The following is an 18,093-nucleotide window of genomic DNA, read 5'->3' as shown; positions in this document are numbered from 1 at the left end:
AGTTACAGACCTCATTGCCTTAACCTCCAGTGAACAAAAATAAAAGCGACAGAGTGACACAAATCCTCTCAAATTGAACTTCAAATGCTTTTATTTAAGCTTCATTTTCCATTTCTGACATCATCCCTCTAAAAACCTGCCATTTTTAAATGAACCCCAAATGACCTCCTGTACTCTAGGCTCAGACTTTATAGCACTTTTCACTCTCTGGGGTTTATTCAGGTTTCTTCTGATCTTTCACGTGAACGTTACTGATTCTGTCTGTAGTTTGTACTTCTGGTGATTCAGCTGTTCATGAATGTGAAAGCATGCTTTAAGCTCACTTTGGAGTTTAATGAGTGACTTGTGACAGTGTGTAATAATCGTATGTGCGTGTGTGCGTGTGCGTGTGTGCGTGTGTGTGTGTGTGTGTGTGTGTGTATGCTGTACAGGATGAGCCCCCTGCCTTCATCAAAGTTTGTGTTTCCATCTCAACCCTTATTCACAGCCACACACTCATCCATCATTCAGAATTCTCCCTGTTAAACCAGGACTGAGAGGGAGAGAGAGAGAGAGAGAAGTGGGCTGGGGGTGTAAGTGGGGGTGTTGGAGGGGGTGCTTTTATTCCAAGGGAGTAAAACATGTTCTCCTCCTCCCTTGGAATAAAAGCTGTCTGTTTTTCTTTCTTTGATGCGCTCAGTGTCTCCCTGTGGCCTTTTGCTAAAGTAGTAAATTTCCAATTAAAGCTTGCTCTCTCTCTCTCTCTCTCTCTCTCTCTCTCTCTCACTGTCTTCCCTTTCTCTCTCTCTCTCTGTCTCTCTCTGTCTTCCCTTTCTCTCTCTCTCTCTCGCTCTCTCTCGCTCTCTGTTTTTGCCTATCTCTCTCATTGTCTTCCCTCTCTCTCTCTCTCTCTCTTTCTCTCTCTCTCTCTCTCTCTCTCTCTCTCTCTCTCTCTCTATTTCTCTCTCTCTCTCTCTCTCTCTCTCTCTCTCTCTTTCTCTCTCTCTCTCTCTCTCTCTCTCTCTCTCTATTTCTCTCTCTCTCTCTCTCTGTCTCTCTGTCTCTCTCTCTGTCTCCAGTAGTAGATCTATTCTTGTAATGCTGCCCAATGAAACAGAAAATAGCTTGACTAACCACACCTGTGTGTGTGTGTGTGTGTGTGTGTGTATTTAGCACCCATGTCCTGTTGTGTGTGCATCTTCTGCCGGTTTACGAGACAGTTTTTCAGTATCCCTGCTGATGGTTTCCTCTCTCTGCCCTGTTCAGAGGTTCTGGTGTCTGACCGGCTGTTTCTCTCTCCTAGGTGAGTCTGGATTGGGCAAATCGACACTCATCAACTCGCTCTTTCTGACCGACCTATATTCCAAAGATTATCCCGGACCATCCCAGAGGATCAAAAAGACAGTGCAGGTATTCCACACACCTTCACCCACCCAGCTATCTGCCTTCTGTCCTCTGAGCACAAAGTGTTCATCAGAGCCTCAAATCAGGCCTGATCAAACACTCACAGAGCTCCTGCTGCTGCTGTATTAAAGGCTGCCATGAAGCAGGCCAGAGCAAACGTTCCCAGAACCCGGATCTGAGGCAAAGCCTGGAATTTTACCCATATTAGGAGATGATAAACAGTGCTGGGGTTCAGCATGCATGGGGGTCCAGATGGAGGACGAGATCCAATCTGGGAGTTGAGCTGATTGGAGTCAAGCGTTGTTGTTGTTTTTTGGAGGGGGTGATGGAGTTGACATTCCAGCAGAGGCCGGCAGGGTTCAGGGGGGATTTTAGGAATGTTCCCACGAAACAGCAACAGCCAAAGGCGACTGCTTCACCAGCATTCCCGACATTCCCAGTTTTCCCAGCACGCATCACTATCTTGGTTCAGATGGAGAGCAACCTCCTAACAACATTATTGCTAAAAACACTCATTTGACTTTTGTACACATTTGCATCCATTTAAATGATCAAATGTATTTAAATGCTTTCAGATTATGATAATTTTATAGCTTTTATAGATTAGCAGTAGTGTGGGTGCTTTTGAGGGCCATCACCTACTCATAGCAGATCTCTAAGAGTTTGTATATGAGCTCAAAGACATGTCTGCACCAAACTTTAAGAAACTCCTAAAGGATTAAAAGTGGAAGTTTGGCTCTCAAATATTAGATTGTGGTATCATTGTCAATGTTGTAAACAGTTGGATTTTTTATTTCGTCTCAGCCAATTCCCTTTGACCAACAAGAAGCCTTACAAGAAACCAGAAATCTGCATCTTTTATACTAACAGAGCAGCGTAACCCACTCAGAGCAAGCTCTATCCATCCTCGTGATCTCACAGACATCCACAATTGTCTAGTTTCTCCTGTAACTGACAGGACCGAGAGACAAGGTGCCCTGATTAACTGATGCAGACCTAATGGAAAAACGCACATACACACACACACACAGATGTAGGTTGATTTGCTTGGACTGTGCAAGAAACATCCTCTTTCAGAAATCCTGCTGAAACTCACATGGCACAATCTGCACACAAATGATAAGTCAGTCTTCCCCTTTTTTTAACTGGGAAACCAAAATATTTGCAGATCTTAATATTTTTTTTGGAAACCTTGTTATTTATTTGTAAATTATGCAACAAACAATACTTCACTGTGTGTGTGTGTGTGTGTGTGTTTATCCAGCATGCAGACACCAGCAAGTATATTTTTACTTCCAAACAATCTGGTGTGTTTGCCACATTGCGGCCATGGGAATGGCAGTGGTTGGGAGGCCGAACATTTTTGTGGTATCTTTCGCTTTTTCAGACACGACTTATGACTGCAGATGAGGGTGGGAGGACAGGACACACTTACAGGCGTTTACTCTGTCTGTCAGTCTGTCTCACTCTCTCTTTCTCTCTCTCTCTGTCTCTCTCTCTCTCTCTTTCTGCTGTCTGCTGTCATCCATGTCTCTGTGGATTAAATGGCCATGTTGTTATGCATGTGTGTGTATGTGCATGTGTGTGAGAAAAAAGAGAAACAGACAGTATGAGAGATGCAGAGAGTGAGACATTTTTTCAAGCAGGTCAGACAAAAATAACGAGGCCTGTGAGAGCGAGGCGGGTCGAACAGAGCAGCTAAAATAACTACAGGAAATGATGTAGCCACAGTTCAGTCATGAGGAACGAAAGATAGCCATCTCACATCACTGCTGCAGGTTACCAGCAGTACACACACACACACTCACACACACTCTGAGACAAGATCTGTGGTTTTCAGAAGTATTATTTGATCTCTGCTAAGCAATGTAACTGTAGTGGCCAACGATTTTCACACTTTTTACACCAAACATGCTCCCATGATGCTCTGGTGCACTGGTTCTTCATTGTGGGTTCTTTAGTTCCCCTGCACTGCACACTTTTTAGTGTATCTCTAACACACCGATTTAACTTATTTATAAGTTTTAACTGCACTCACATTGTAGATGAAGATGAGATCACATTGATGTATACACATGAAATGGGTGTGTCTATCAAACACACACACACACACACACGGTTCACTTGCCTCAGTTAAGCAGGTGTGCTAAAGCAGGAAAACTTTAATCCGGTTCTTTACAGAGGGAATAAAGAAGCGTAACTGGGATACGACATAAACAGCATTATGTTTATCGTCTGCTTTTCTTTCCACACAATAGTAGGCTTGTGTATCCGAGGTGACATAATTTGCATCTCGGTGCCTAATCTAACTGATGCCATATGTTTAAAGCAGCCACTGACTCAATACAGTAAATCAACAGGATGTGATCCAGGGACCTGTTCAAACTTGATGATCTTAGCTAAACGAAATGTGAGGCCACACCCCCTTTAGTGTAACTGTCAAGTACACAGGCCACACCTCAGTCTTCCTTTACCTAATTGATAGGCATAGAGGCCACACCTCATTGGTTGGACATGACCAGAACACCTTCTTCACCTTGACTGACAAGCTCAAAGGCCACGCCTCTTTTACTGTGACTTTTTTTAGTACAGTTGAAGGAGACCTTCTTCCTTCCTTCTGACAGGAGCCAAGCTAAAGCATCATACACTGGGACTAACAGGAACAGAGGCAACACCTCCTTTAGTGAGACTGACAAGCACAGAGATCACACGTCCTTTACTTGATACAGAAGCTAAAACACAAAGAGCACACCTATTTTATTTTAACTGATAGGCAAACAGGCCACGCCCCCTTCTCTGGAACAGAATAACTCTGTTGTAATGTTTTACAGTGAAGGTTGTGTTCATCGCCATGTAGTAAGATCTCCTCTCTCCTCGATCTGATTGGTTCCTCAGGTGGAGCAGTCCAAAGTGCTAATTAAGGAGGGTGGAGTGCAGCTCACGCTCACCATAGTGGACACGCCAGGGTTCGGTGATGCTGTGGACAACAGCAACTGGTGAGTCTCTCCTTACGTTTCCTAAGAAATGGGGCATTGTAGACTTTTTGGACATTTGGGATGTGTATTTTTAACACAGGCTCTAAACCGAGTCACATGGTATGCTGTGAAAATCTAACTGGGCTTTTTAATGTCCTGATTTCTGCTCTGTGCTCCGTCTCTGTGCGGCACTAATTTGCTTATTTCTTTTCCTTTCCCTTCCCTTCCCTTCTTTTTCCCTTCAACTCCATCAGTTGGCAGCCGGTCATCAACTACATCGACAGTAAATGTGAAGACTTCCTAAATGCCGAATCACGCGTCAATCGAAGACAAATGCCAGATAACCGAGTGCACTGCTGTCTGTACTTCATCGCCCCCTCTGGCCACGGGTGGGTACTGCAGATAAAAAGCATGGACGTTTGTGATCTTTCTGCTAAACAGAGTTACAGAGCAAGCAGTAGAACATCGATCTGGAACACTTTTTGGTGTTTGAGACACGTGGAAGTGAACTAACATGATTTTAGTAATGGACAGGGAAGATGAGGTGATGTGTGATAGACTGAGAGAGAGTGTGTGTCTGTGCGTGAGACAGAGATGCGGCTGCTTTGCACCATGACCTAAAAAGATTAGCTAATGCTCTCCTCACTGAGCATGCTTTGTAGAAGATGAGATGTGATGACATTCCCTCGAGCGCTCCGTCTTTCTCTTCTTAGCTTCTTATCAGTTTGAATCAGACGCAGCAAAATTCTCAAATTTAATGCGTCTTTCTGATTTTTAAAGAACGTTTAGGACAAAGATCATCAGAAATTGACAAACATGGTAGAATGAAAATGAGGACAGGTCAGACAGGTGTGACGGGAGGTGTGATGGAGAGCCATTTGGAATGTTACAGATTTTACTCTCTCTCTCTCTCTCTCTCTCTCTCTCTCACTCTCTCTCTCTGTCTCTCTCTCTTTTTAGCTGTATGAACAGCATCTTACAAACACTATGGAAGAACTAATAACTCTCAGCCACATGACCATCATGAAACTATTTGGGGCATTCCAAAGAGAAAAAAAAAAACACTTCTCCTCCAAGTAGTATGGAAAATGTTGACCAAACAGCTGTATAGTTTTCTTACCAAGGCTTGTGACCCCATGCACCACAGTTACTTCTGTGTCCTATAAACTCTGTGATGCTTGACATTCCCGAAATGAATAAACTGCCCCTCAGTTGCCTTCTGTCTCACACACTCACACACATATACACACCCCCCGGCCATGCAGAAGAACAGGGTCTTTGTCTGTGACTCGAAAAAAAACACAGTGATGTGAGCCAGGCGTTTAACTCTGCAACTGTGATGTGACTGCGTATGGAAGAAAGGCGTGTGTGAAGAAATTGTGTGTGTGTGTGTGTGTGTGTAAACGTCACCTTTCTTATTTTCTAGGTATGTCAGTAGTTATGAGTTTTTAATATGCTCTGTAGTTAATATATGTTCTGTATTTTATTATATGCACAATAAACACTATATATAAAATACACAGATCAGCCATAACATTATGACCTAATATTGTGTTGGTCCCCATTTTGCTGCCAAAACAGCCCTGACCCGATGATGCATGGAATCTCTGAAGGTGCGCTGCAGTATCTGGCTTTCTGTGGTGCACAGGGGTCAGCATGGGCACCTTGACTGGTCTGCAGCTATGCAGCCCCATATGCTATAAACTGTGATGCTCTTTGTATTCTGACACGTTTCTATCAGAACCAGCATTAACTTCTTCCGCAATTTCAGCAACAGTAGCTCGTCTGTTGGAGCGAATCACACGGGCCAGCCTTCTCTCCCCACGTGCATCAATGAGCCTTGGCTGTCCATGACCCTGTCTCCGTTTCACCAGTGTTCCTTCATTGGACCACTTTTGATAGATACTGACCACTGCAGACCGGGAACACCCCACAAGAGCTGCAGTTTTGGAGATGCTCTGATCCAGTGGTCTAGCCATCACAATTTGGCCCTTTGTCAAACTCGCTCAAATCCTTACACTTGCCCATTTTTCCTGCTTCTAACACATCAACTTTGAGGACAAAATGTTCACTTGCTGCCTAATATATATCACCCACTAACAGGTTCCAAGATGAGGAGATAATCAGCATTATTTACTTCACCTCTCACTGCTCATAATGTTATGGCTGATCAATGTAGAGTGGGTAATATATTGGCCTAATATTGCTAATACACTGAGAAACATATTTTATTGAAAATTAATAGCTAATAAAACGACATTTTAATGTCTGTGAACATGTCTTTTTAGCTTAAAACCTCTGGATATCGAGTTCATGAAGCGTCTACACGACAAAGTCAACGTAATCCCACTCATTGCGAAGGCTGATACACTCACACCGGAGGAGTGCCAGCAGTTCAAGAAACAGGTGTGTGTGTGCTTGTGTGTGTGTGTGTCTGTCTGTCTGTGCATATTGTGAGCTTCTTACTGATTAAATTGTCTCCCTGTTCCTCCCTTCAAGATAATGAAGGAAATTCAAGAACACAAAATTAAGATTTACGAGTTTCCCGACACAGAGGAGGACGAGGACAGCAAACTCATCCGCAAGATAAAGGTAGAGAGAAGATTGCGCCATATACATGAACATCAGTCTGTTAGTCATATAAAATACGCCCACATACTATGGTCAAAAGCACATTATATATAGATATACTTATATGTAATCGAATTATATAACATATTTCCGAATGGTGTTGAGTCATAAACAAGGCTTTCATATGAATTTATTACATCAGTCTTCATCTGTACTTAGCCGAGTCCACTCGTGATCCAATCACCCAGGACGCACGTTAATGGTGTGAACAGGGCCTTCTAACTTTCATTGGGTACTTTAGAGTCACTTTTTGTCTCCTGTGCTCTTTGGGGAACGTTAACGTCCTGGAGACAGAGTGAATGTTAAATAGGATTGCACTGTATTAGAATTATGTCACATACTGAAAACATGCACATGCCATACACAGACCAGGCATAACATTATGACCACATGCCTAATATTGTGTTGATCCCCCTTTTGCTGCCAAAATAGCCCTGACCTGTCATGTATTCTGACACCTTCCTATCAGAACCAGCATTCAGCTTTCAGCTGTCGCTCCCCACTTGCATAAATGAACCTTGGCCATCCATGACACTATCGCTGGTTCACCACTGTTTGACCACCTGTCACTGCCCATAATGTTATGCCTGAACAGTGTAAGTACAGTAAAGTCCCAGTATCACTGGAGAGGTAAAATGGAGGCCGATTTATTAATGTTATTTTATTAATTATTATTTTATATAGCTAAGTCATCATATTATGGGCGAAATAATGCTAATGAGGTTCTTTAGGTTGTTATAATCACTCAGTCTGAGAGCTACATAAGATGTTTGTTTTATTCTGTAATCACTCCAACAGCTTCTAGAGCAATCAGTGCTTACAGAACAGATGATGTGTTTGTTAATATTTGGTTGATTTTGAGATCAATAAGTTTGTTGTACATGCCACTGACTCTATCTGTTCTCATTAATCGTGTGTGTGTGTGTGTGTGCATGACATAGGAGCGGATGCCTCTGGCTGTTGTGGGCAGCAACGTGGTGGTGGAAGTGAACGGCAGGAAGGTCAGAGGGCGTCAGTACCCCTGGGGTGTGGCAGAAGGTATGATCTTCCACATCATGACATCTATGACTGTTATCAGGACTGTATCATTTTTACAGAATTTGGGGGAGGACCAGTAGTGCCAATGAAGCACAATTATACAAGTCTCAAAATATGATCTCCTCCCAAGAGAAGGACTGTAGGAAGGGAGAGTGCACAGGTGCACACTGGGTATTGTAGTTCAGTTATATCTAATGAACACTCCCTCTCACCCCTGTTGCATCAAACACCACAAATGACTTTGGTGTCATGTTGATTGTTGTGTTTTGTTTTTGTTCATGTTTACATTCTTTCTCTACAAATTCCCCCTTTTACCAAAGGTGTATAAATTTTTTTGTTTGAATCGTACTTCAATGTGGTGGTGAGTGTTTCTTTTTTTCCCCCTTTCTTCCTTTCCTCGGTCGTTCACGTCTCGTTCTTTCTTTTTTCTCTTTTTTCTTTTCTGTCTGTTCTTTTCCATGACTGACAGAGGGCATTTTTGGTAAACATCATTTCTCATGTTTATGCTACTTCCCCTCTCCTATGCCCCCTAAGCCCTCCCTGCCTTCGTGTTCATCCTTTTATGTTGCTCTGACTGTCCTCATGGTTTAAGGTTGTGCTCTACCAAGCATCATGGGGAAACCTATAAACACTGGCTGGTAGAAACAGAGCAACATCGCTCTCTAACTCATGTTTATAGGTTCCTAATTATTTTCCATGTACTCAAAGAAAACCCCAGAAGTGCATGCTTCCCATCATTTGGTTCCAACCCTCGTGTTTTGTTTTGGTTTTTTGTCTGGATCCATTTACGTGTGGGGTCACAATAAGCAGTAACATGTTTAACAGGGTGGGCGTTGTGACGAAAATACTACTATACTTATTATTTTCACTATGTCATCAGGAACATGTGAACATGTAGGGTTCCTCAGGGTTCTCTGGTTTCCTTCCACCTCACAAAAAAAAATGTTGAATTGGCTCGAAATTGCTCCTGGTTATGGATTTCTGTGTCCATAGTGCCCTGTAATGTACTGGCATCCGATCAAGGTTAGACTCCAGGTTTACTGAGACCCCTAACCAGGAGAAAACCCTGAAATGTGTTTCTTTGTTTCTGAAAGCTATATAAAATACTGATGTTCTGTCGCAATCCCTCAAAACAGAGAGGACCGATTACTGATCCCAGATTTAATTATAGCATGATATCAGAAAAACCATGCTGTAATTTATAGAGACAGGCTTTTTGTTCCATATCTAATTAAGCCATGGAAGCTCAGTGGTGAAGGTTCAGTGTTAGTGGCTGGAAAAATGACTTCAAATCCCCAGAATGACAGAGATCCACAGTCCTCGACTTCTCAGCCTTGATTCTACCTCATTTAATCGTGAGCATGTAAAGATATCAGCCACATGAATGGAAATTAAACATTCGAGCGTCGTATTGGTGTCAAAAAAAATATCAGATTTATTTCCTACTTCTGTTGAAATGGTGTGATGTATATAATATAAAACCACAAAAGCTAGGTCAACTGTGTCAAATGTCATACATTCAGGTGAGCATTTCTGATTATAAAAAGCAGATAGATTAAAAGTGAATCCAGTATAAATAGCTAAACCATTAAGTTACACTTGCGCCTGCGCACAAACAGTACGTCTCTATGGCTTACAGTTTTAACCCTTATGTTCTGTTCACTGCTTTATGTTGCAAAATTTCAGGATCGTTCCACTTATGGGCCGAACAGAACAGATGGTTTAAACTGTATTTTCCCTGTGACCCCTCTTAGTAGAAATACAAATCCCATAATCCCCCATGGCTCTTTGACCCCTCTCCCTTCATCAAGTCAGGCTGTTTTTTTTCCTCTGCTTGTCATCACCACACCATGTAACCCCGCCTCCCACCCGTCATTCCTAGAGTTAGTAGCCAATCAGGGTCGCAGGTTTTGCTGCAGGACAGACTTTGAGCTCCAAAACCCCGCCCCTCCAGAGGCTCGGACACAGGTAGGTGGTTGTAGTGGATGATTGACACCTGGGGCATCAGTTCCTCTTCATGGGTAAGACAATACTCGTTCCACATAGACTCTGGAGCATGTTAAATAAGATCATTATAAAGTGTTAACATGCCATACAGTACATCTTCATAATGGGGTTTCCATTCACACGTTTTTATTTTTTTTTTAATTACTTAAATATTGCTAAATATAAAGTGACATCGAATCGGAATGGTCAGCTGGCATCAAAATGGAAAGAAATTTACTTTTATGAGTTATACTGTATATACAAGTGTTTTATTTTAGATGAATCAACATACAGTGATATTCACTTGTTATATCTAGAACACTTGACTATACAGTTCTCTGTAATGTGGAGGTAAATATCAGGAGGTATAATAATCAAGTTAGCTCACTGATTGATTGAGATGAACCAGATGAACATGAAGGTTGATTAGGACCTGATTCCAAATTTCCGCTTCCGTTAAATCCGTTAAATGGAAGTCGATTATGACCCAATTCCAAATTTCCGCTTCCGTTAAATCCGTTAAATGGAAGTCGATTATGACCCAATTCCAAATTTCCGACTTCCGTTAAATCCCAGAGTCAAGAGCTTGTTTTCTAAGGAGTTTGATACGGTTTCACACCAAACCAGAACCATTTTCTGAAAGGCTTGTGAGAAGGAACGAAGCTAGAATCCTGTTTGATGGGAAAATTCATCAATAACTTCCTGCATTTCAGTCAAATCTAGATCTAACACTTCACCAGGGTTGAACTTGGAATTGGAACATGGCCTCTCTACCTCTCACAAGCACTCTCAGACCGGTTCTTTTGTTCCGCACTCAAATGTGTCTGCCCAAACAAACCACGCCAAGAAGTTAAACTTACTCACTCAAACACTAATGTAGGAAAGGAAATAGCTTTAATTACACAGCCTGGTATACACACTCCTCTTTAACTGACTTTATTCTTGTGATTTTAACATGCATTTATACCTTCAATGACATCATCCTCTTGCCGCTCTTTAGTATATTCTTTTATTTTCAGAAAGGTTATTTTGTGGAAAGACACAGCCACTGTTTTTTTTGGTTTTTTTTGTTTTTTCCATGCAAAATGGAAACATGATTCATGGCCCAAACCCACGGCTTCTTGAAGGAAACAGTGTCTCCAGTCTTTTCCAGAACTAATAACTGTCTTTCATTTAAGTGGTTTGTTTTTCCATTAAGGTGCTAACGAGTCTGCGTGTTTGCTCACATAACCACGTGACCTCATCTTTCTGTGCACAGCTGCTTAAATGTTTAATCTGCAAATGTCCGGGTTTGTCAGTCGGTCTGTTTGTTTACTTGCTAACCATCTCTACAGGATGACTTCTGTCTCCGTTTGTTTCACGTGTTGTCTGCGGTCAAAGCTAATAATCCAATTTTTCACTGTGAAATGTTCATAGTGGAAATGTTTGGTTTGTGTTGGACGTAATATCTGTGAAACTGCTTCATTTATAATCTTTGTGGCCTATATTGACTCTAGATTTATAGCCTTAAAAAAAAAAAAACATCTTATGCTCACAAATTTTGTATCATGAAAATTGAAGTGCGTGTATCTCTCTTTCCAAGCCGATACATACGAGACAAACAACACAAAGAATGATTATATAAAATGCAGCTATTAATTGTTATGATGCAACTGTGATTCAATGTTTGTCCTTAAAGATCAGCCTCAGAGATGCATGTTGTTTGTGCTACTAAACTAACACCAGTGTGTGTTTCTGTTGCTGTTTTAGTGGAGAACGGCGAGCACTGTGACTTTACTGTCCTCCGAAACATGCTCATCAGGTGAGACACACATACATGCTCGCGCCGTTTTCTCGACAGTAATAAAGATTCAGGAAGTCTGACACGTCTTTTTTTTTTGGCCGTCACACATCAGAATAGGTGACCGTTACATATGTCCCCGCCACTTTACTCCAGCTCAAATGTGTAATCTTTTTGCTAGTTTTCTTGCCGATTTTACTGCTTGAACGACGTGCTGACGTGGTATCCTCACTCTCTGACACAGTAGGAGAAAGAGAATGTTTTGACAATAAAAAAAATGGACTTTATTATGGACCATTGGTCCATTTATAAATGGACCAATTACTTAAATGAATGCACCAAATACTGGGCCAGAAACAACACCGCTTTCGTTTCAGCCAATGGAGATAAAAACACCCTACAGTAAAAATTTCAGCCATTTATAACAATTTCACAGTTTCTATGTGGAACATTAGACAAAAGAACGATATTGAAAATGCATTGTGTATGTTTTTGCTGTTCACTTGCATTTTACTCCCCACTTTTCTCTCACTTCCCCACTTTGCTGGTTAACCTGCAATATAATAACTGTACACTGATACACTAATAACAAAAACATTTCACACAGTCATTTGTGTGCAGCAGCCATCTCTCAACCTGACAGGTAGCTCTGTAACACACCTGAGGCATGAAATATACAAGATGTTAGTGAAGTCTTCTCTTTCCTTCTCAGGACCCATATGCAGGACCTGAAGGACGTGACTAATAACGTGCACTACGAGAACTACCGCAGCAAGAAGCTGGCCGCCGTCACCTGCAACGGAGTGGACGCCAGCAAGAGCAAAGGCCAACTGACCAAGTATGACCTGCACTATCATGTCCCTGATGCTCATACACACACACACACACACACACACTCTCACACACACACACACACACAGCAGAACACAATACACAAACCTCTGGCTTGGTATCTGTGTGTAGAGTACAGGATGTGTCTGTGTAGAATCTGTCTGAATGTCTGTCTGTCTGTCTGTCTGTCTGTCTATCTATCTATCTGCATTTTTTTCTCCCAACATTTTCTATCTATCTATCTATCTATCTATCTATCTATCTATCTATCTATCTATCTATCTATCTGCATTTTTTCTCCCAACATTTTCTATCTATCTATCTATCTATCTATCTATCTATCTATCTATCTATCTATCTGTCTGTCTGTCTGTCTGTCTGTCTGTCTGTCTGTCTGTCTGTCTATCTATCTATCTGCATTTTTTCTCCCAACATTTTCTATCTATCTATCTATCTATCTATCTATCTATCTATCTATCTATCTATCTATCTATCTATCTATCTGTCTGTCTGTCTGTCTATCTATTGGTTCACCTTCATATCTATCTATCTATCTATCTATCTATCTATCTATCTATCTATCTATCTATCTATCTATCTATCTATCTATCTATCTATTGGTTCACCTTCATATCTATCTATCTATCTATCTATCTATCTATCTATCTATCTATCTATCTATCTATCTATCTGTCTGTCTGTCTGTCTGTCTGTCTGTCTGTCTGTCTATCTATCTATCTATCTGCATTTTTTCTCCCAACATTTTCTATCTATCTATCTATCTATCTATCTATCTATCTATCTATCTATCTATCTATCTATCTATCTATCTATCTATCTATCGAAGTCTAAATGGTCTGTTGATTTTGTTAGGGAGTATTGTGTTTAGCTGTGAACAGTAATAACTGGGAGTTGTCACGGGAATCTTCAGGAGTGGGTGGGATTGGTCCAGATTTCTATGGGAGGGGTTCGGATTGGATATGCATGTCTTTGGGATCAGGAGGGATTAGTTCTGAGTTATTTTGAGGCTTGGTAGGATTGGTCAAACCTCCTGCAGAAGGAGGTGGGATTAATCAAGAGAGTATTTGAGAACAGGTTTGATTAGTCGCAGTTCAGGTTGATCAAAAATTCTACATTTGTGACAGAATTGAAGAGTGGGTGGGATTTGTCAAGAGTGTCGGTGCGAACAGCCTGGGTCGGTTAAGAGTGTCCTCTGGATCAGATGGGATTAGTTAAGATGATGGGAGTGTCTACATTCCTACATTAATGTCGTTCTTCATAATGTGGCTGTACTTCATTAAGAAGATTCTTTTCTGCACTGATCTCTTTTAATGCAATTTAATTCCATAATAGAGTCACAGTAACTAAAACACCATTGTTTACTTCAGAGTTCTGTCACTCATTCATGAAAACGCTGCTGTGTGTGTGTGTGTGTGTGCGTTCCAGGAGCCCGCTGGCTCAGATGGAGGAGGAGAGGAGGGAGCATGTGATGAAGATGAAGAAGATGGAGGGTGAAATGGAGCAAGTGTTTGAGATGAAGGTCAAAGAGAAGAAACAGAAACTGAAGGATTCTGAAGCTGAGGTGTGTGCGCGTGTGTGCATGTGTGTGCGTGTGTGCCTGTGTGTGTGCACACATGCAAATATTTAGATTTATTATTCTGTACTTTTATGCAGGTGTATCATCCCTCCCCTTGTGTAAATAAAGCAGTGTAAATATTATAAGAAGAATTTGTCATTGTGATTAAGGGTGTTAGTGTCATCAGGACAGTAAGGTGTGTGTTACAGATAAGTGTGTGTGTATCATCCACATGTCTTTCTGAAGAAACTGCAGTCTTCAAATACTTATTTTCTAAGCTTTGAGTCCAAACGATGCAAGATGTCTCTGAACAATTACTTCATGTGATTATATACTAAATATGAAAGCGTTGTGGATTTAGCCTAATGATGTGTTGGAGGCTTCAATCAGTCATTCAATTCTGTTTCCTGTTTGAAAACAAGTTCACTCTCAGGTAGCTGCAGAAATGTAAAATCATGCTAAAAGTCAGTGACAAAAAACAAATGGTAGAATAATGATTATTGTTATATTGTGATTTTCTAAACTATATCATGATGCATATTGCGTATCATACAAATCATTTCAAGTATGTGTGTGATGAAAGAAAAGAGACTTTCATTATAATACAATTAAACATTATACTGTTTTTATGAATCGTCCTTTTTCAAGGAATTTTAAACACACTTGATTTTGATGTGTGTGTGTGTGTGTGTGTGTGTGCAGCTGGAGAGGAGACATGAGCAGATGAAGAGGAACTTGGAGGTTCAGTATAAGGAGCTGGAAGAGAAAAGGAGGCAGTTTGAGGAGGAGAAGGTGAACTGGGAGGCGCAGCAACGGCTGTTGGAGCAGCAGAAACTCGACGCTTCCAAGTAAACACACACACACCATTACACACACCTCCACTTTCCTACACACCACCCAAACACAGTTTTCTTCATGACAACCAGACGGTCATCCACTTATAGGCTAAAATCTGTCATGAACTCTTGCAACACACACACTTATTTTTTTGTGTGTGTCATCAGTATTGATTCTTTCGTTTTTGCTAACGTTTGCTAAATTTGATCCTCTGTCTCTTTTCTTTTTTTTCAGAACCATGGAGAAGAACAAGAAGAAAGGGAAGATCTTTTAACGAGGCTGACGTCCGAGGCCTCAACACCACACACTCCTTTTAAAACACCCTGCTCGCATGATTATGACCCCCCAGGTTCCACACACACACACACACACACACACACACACACACACACATTTCTTTTGGAACATTCCAGAAGCATGATTTTTTTTTATCTGTAACTGATCTGTATCGCAGCTCTGGATCTCCGGTTAGATGATGCGAGGCGCCCTCGTGTGGACGCTGACTGTTACTGCACGCACAGTGAAGCGCATCCTACATTTAAATGACGAAGAGGATTTTATTTACCAGTCCTCTGATAGCTAATAGCAAGCCTGGTCATTCCATTTCAAACACACACACACACACACAGCTCTCTGGAACTAAGAGTATATATACAGCAAACCTGAGCTTTAAGTTTGACCCCATTTGATCATATACACAGTAATATGTGTGTGTGTGTGTGTGTGTGTGTGTGTGTAGTATAGATGTACATATTAGCACCCACAGACAAGCTCCCTTTGTTTTTTCTTTAAAGTACCCATCAGAATTGAAGATATATCTTCATCCTGTGCTAATTAAATACTTTTGTTTTTAAAATACTGATATGATATAATGCATTTTTGTCACTCGCAACGTCGCCTGAAATTCCATACGAGTAAATTTTATTCGTCAAGCTACTCCTTCTACAGCAATGGCTTTTATTTTACTTGCTCAAACAAATCTCACGAAATAAACCATTCGAATATTAAAGGCTAAGCTATCCAGCTAATGTGTTAGCCGTGGAAATCGCCAAGCTAGTTAAGCTAATCATCTTTTAGGCAACTTAAGTATCATAACTTCGTGAAAATTCATTTGAAACGACGGTCTCTTGAGCAATAGAAAAATATCTCTATACAGTATGTAGATATATATAGATAGAAAATACCTTGGGCAAATGTATGAAATATTTCTTATTCTTATATCGATATTTTCAGCCTATTTTTGATCGTATAAGTTTTAAATGTTTTTATTATTTTGGCAGGGTTTTTTTTGTTCGTTTGTTTGTTTCTCGATAGAAACAAATGCTAAGTAGGTGTCATGAGCATATATTTGGTTTATTGGAAATAGGAAATATTTGATACATTTGATTCCGTTCAAAATGTTTTCAGTTTTTCTTGAGTATGTGTCGTGTTGAGGCGCAAAGATTAGCTTTAGTTGGGAGAAATAGAACATTTACAGCAGTGTGTGGGGATACTAACAAAACACACACACACACACACACACACACACACAGATGTTAACGTCAGCTATAAATTCAGAAATTGGTGCATTTGTTTAGACAGCTACACACACACATACACACACACACAGTTATCCACTATGCAAACATAAACAGTTCTTCCAGCTCTCAGTTAGCGAATGCTCACTAGTAGAACTAACTGCCAACAAGTTCTCAACACTTAACCTTAGAATACAAAATCAACCCCCCAACACACACACACACACACACACTTTTTTATGTTTTTATATGTATTCCTCCCCTGCATTTTATTATTGTCTGTTCTGTCCATCCTAACTGTACATTATTACTATTAAAGATGAGACGGTGATGCTAGCTAAACACGTCAAGGTGTGATCTTTATCCTGACGTTCCTCACACACACACACGCAGACACCTCAGAGCATTGAGTATAATTAAAAAACAAGAGTGAAATAAACTCAGAAAACGTCTGATGTAGGAAACTCACACAATCTCCTGAAGATCACATGATCAGATTTTAACCATTTTTTCCCCTCAATGTGGATAAAAGTAACGTGGACACACACAACATTGCTCTGCGCTAAGCTAGCTAGTTACTACATTTACATTGTTAGTTACTGCGTCTCTCTGTGCAGCTAAAATTTGAAGTTTTATGTTCAAACGCAACATTTTATGTTTCTGTAAGGAATAAACCACTCCATGTCCTGCAACACGGTTGTGCAGTCAAGCAGATTTACTCTTCCATTCATTAAGTCGATTATTTTCCTATAAAGCCAGGTTTTATTCCATTTGTATGTTTTATTGTTGCGTGTAATATTATGGGATGTCCACAAGACAAGGAGTTCTCTCAGGTTGTAGACTCGATGTAGTTCGCTAAGTTGTAGTTTTCTCTCTCTTTTTTAATCAGTTAACAAGAAGAAAATGCAGCTTCTCATAAACCTGAGACTGTTACAAAGAGCTGACACTGGAGACTCCTTCCACATATGAGGAAAAATGATCTTATATAAAACAAATCTGTATTAATGATCACGCACGATTTTAGTCTGTGTATGCTCTACACGTCTACACGTGAGTGAGCTGTTACAATGGAAACGATAACGTATTGCTGTTATCACAAACGAATCAACACCTTCTGACCAATCAGAATTGAGCAGCACTGCGGTATAAAAGCGTAAAGTAATGAAATAATGAGATTGACTCAGTGTTCATTATTTTATTTCACTCAGCGTTAAGCAGTAACATGAACTGAAGCTGCGTACGTAGACAAACACTGTGTGCTGAATTACTTTTATCAGTTTGTGTGTGTCTGTGCATTTCTGTTGTGTGTGTGCATTTCCATTGCGTGACAGCTGCAGTGTGTTGTTCACTTTCCCGTAGCTGAGACTCCGCGAACACACAGCTTCTGCCTCTGTGTCGTGACCCTGAAAAACCACACGGAGTGAATCTCACTGATAAATCAGCCAATAAATCATAATCGTTTCCTGTGTACATCTTCTAAAGACAGGAACTTACATGAAGCCTCGCTTTACACACCGTTGGTTTGTCTTTTCCACTTTT

The 18,093-nt window shown here is 40.8% G+C and overlaps 1 protein-coding gene across 2 annotated transcripts in view; it reads left to right on the top strand.

Annotated features, from left to right (window-relative positions):
• Positions 1–16,896, top strand: part of LOC131357889 (septin-7-like) — a 29,972-nt gene extending 13,076 nt beyond the window's left edge. For both annotated transcript variants that reach the window (XM_058397257.1, XM_058397256.1), the window contains exons 3-13: positions 1,283–1,389; positions 4,279–4,379; positions 4,613–4,747; positions 6,647–6,764; positions 6,858–6,950; positions 7,931–8,027; positions 11,763–11,814; positions 12,506–12,631; positions 14,071–14,206; positions 14,903–15,048; positions 15,272–16,896. In XM_058397257.1, the coding sequence (XP_058253240.1) occupies positions 1,283–1,389; positions 4,279–4,379; positions 4,613–4,747; positions 6,647–6,764; positions 6,858–6,950; positions 7,931–8,027; positions 11,763–11,814; positions 12,506–12,631; positions 14,071–14,206; positions 14,903–15,048; positions 15,272–15,311 (1,151 nt within the window). In that variant the 3' untranslated portion in view covers positions 15,312–16,896. The remainder of the gene's footprint in view (positions 1–1,282; positions 1,390–4,278; positions 4,380–4,612; positions 4,748–6,646; positions 6,765–6,857; positions 6,951–7,930; positions 8,028–11,762; positions 11,815–12,505; positions 12,632–14,070; positions 14,207–14,902; positions 15,049–15,271) is intronic.
• Positions 16,897–18,093: the final 1,197 nt, after the last annotated feature.

The sequence above is a fragment of the Hemibagrus wyckioides genome, linkage group LG08 (assembly GCF_019097595.1).
Source record: "Hemibagrus wyckioides isolate EC202008001 linkage group LG08, SWU_Hwy_1.0, whole genome shotgun sequence".
Lineage (NCBI taxonomy): Eukaryota > Metazoa > Chordata > Actinopteri > Siluriformes > Bagridae > Hemibagrus > Hemibagrus wyckioides.
Note: the sequence above shows the minus strand (reverse complement) of the source record. Positions and strands in the feature narration are given on the sequence as shown.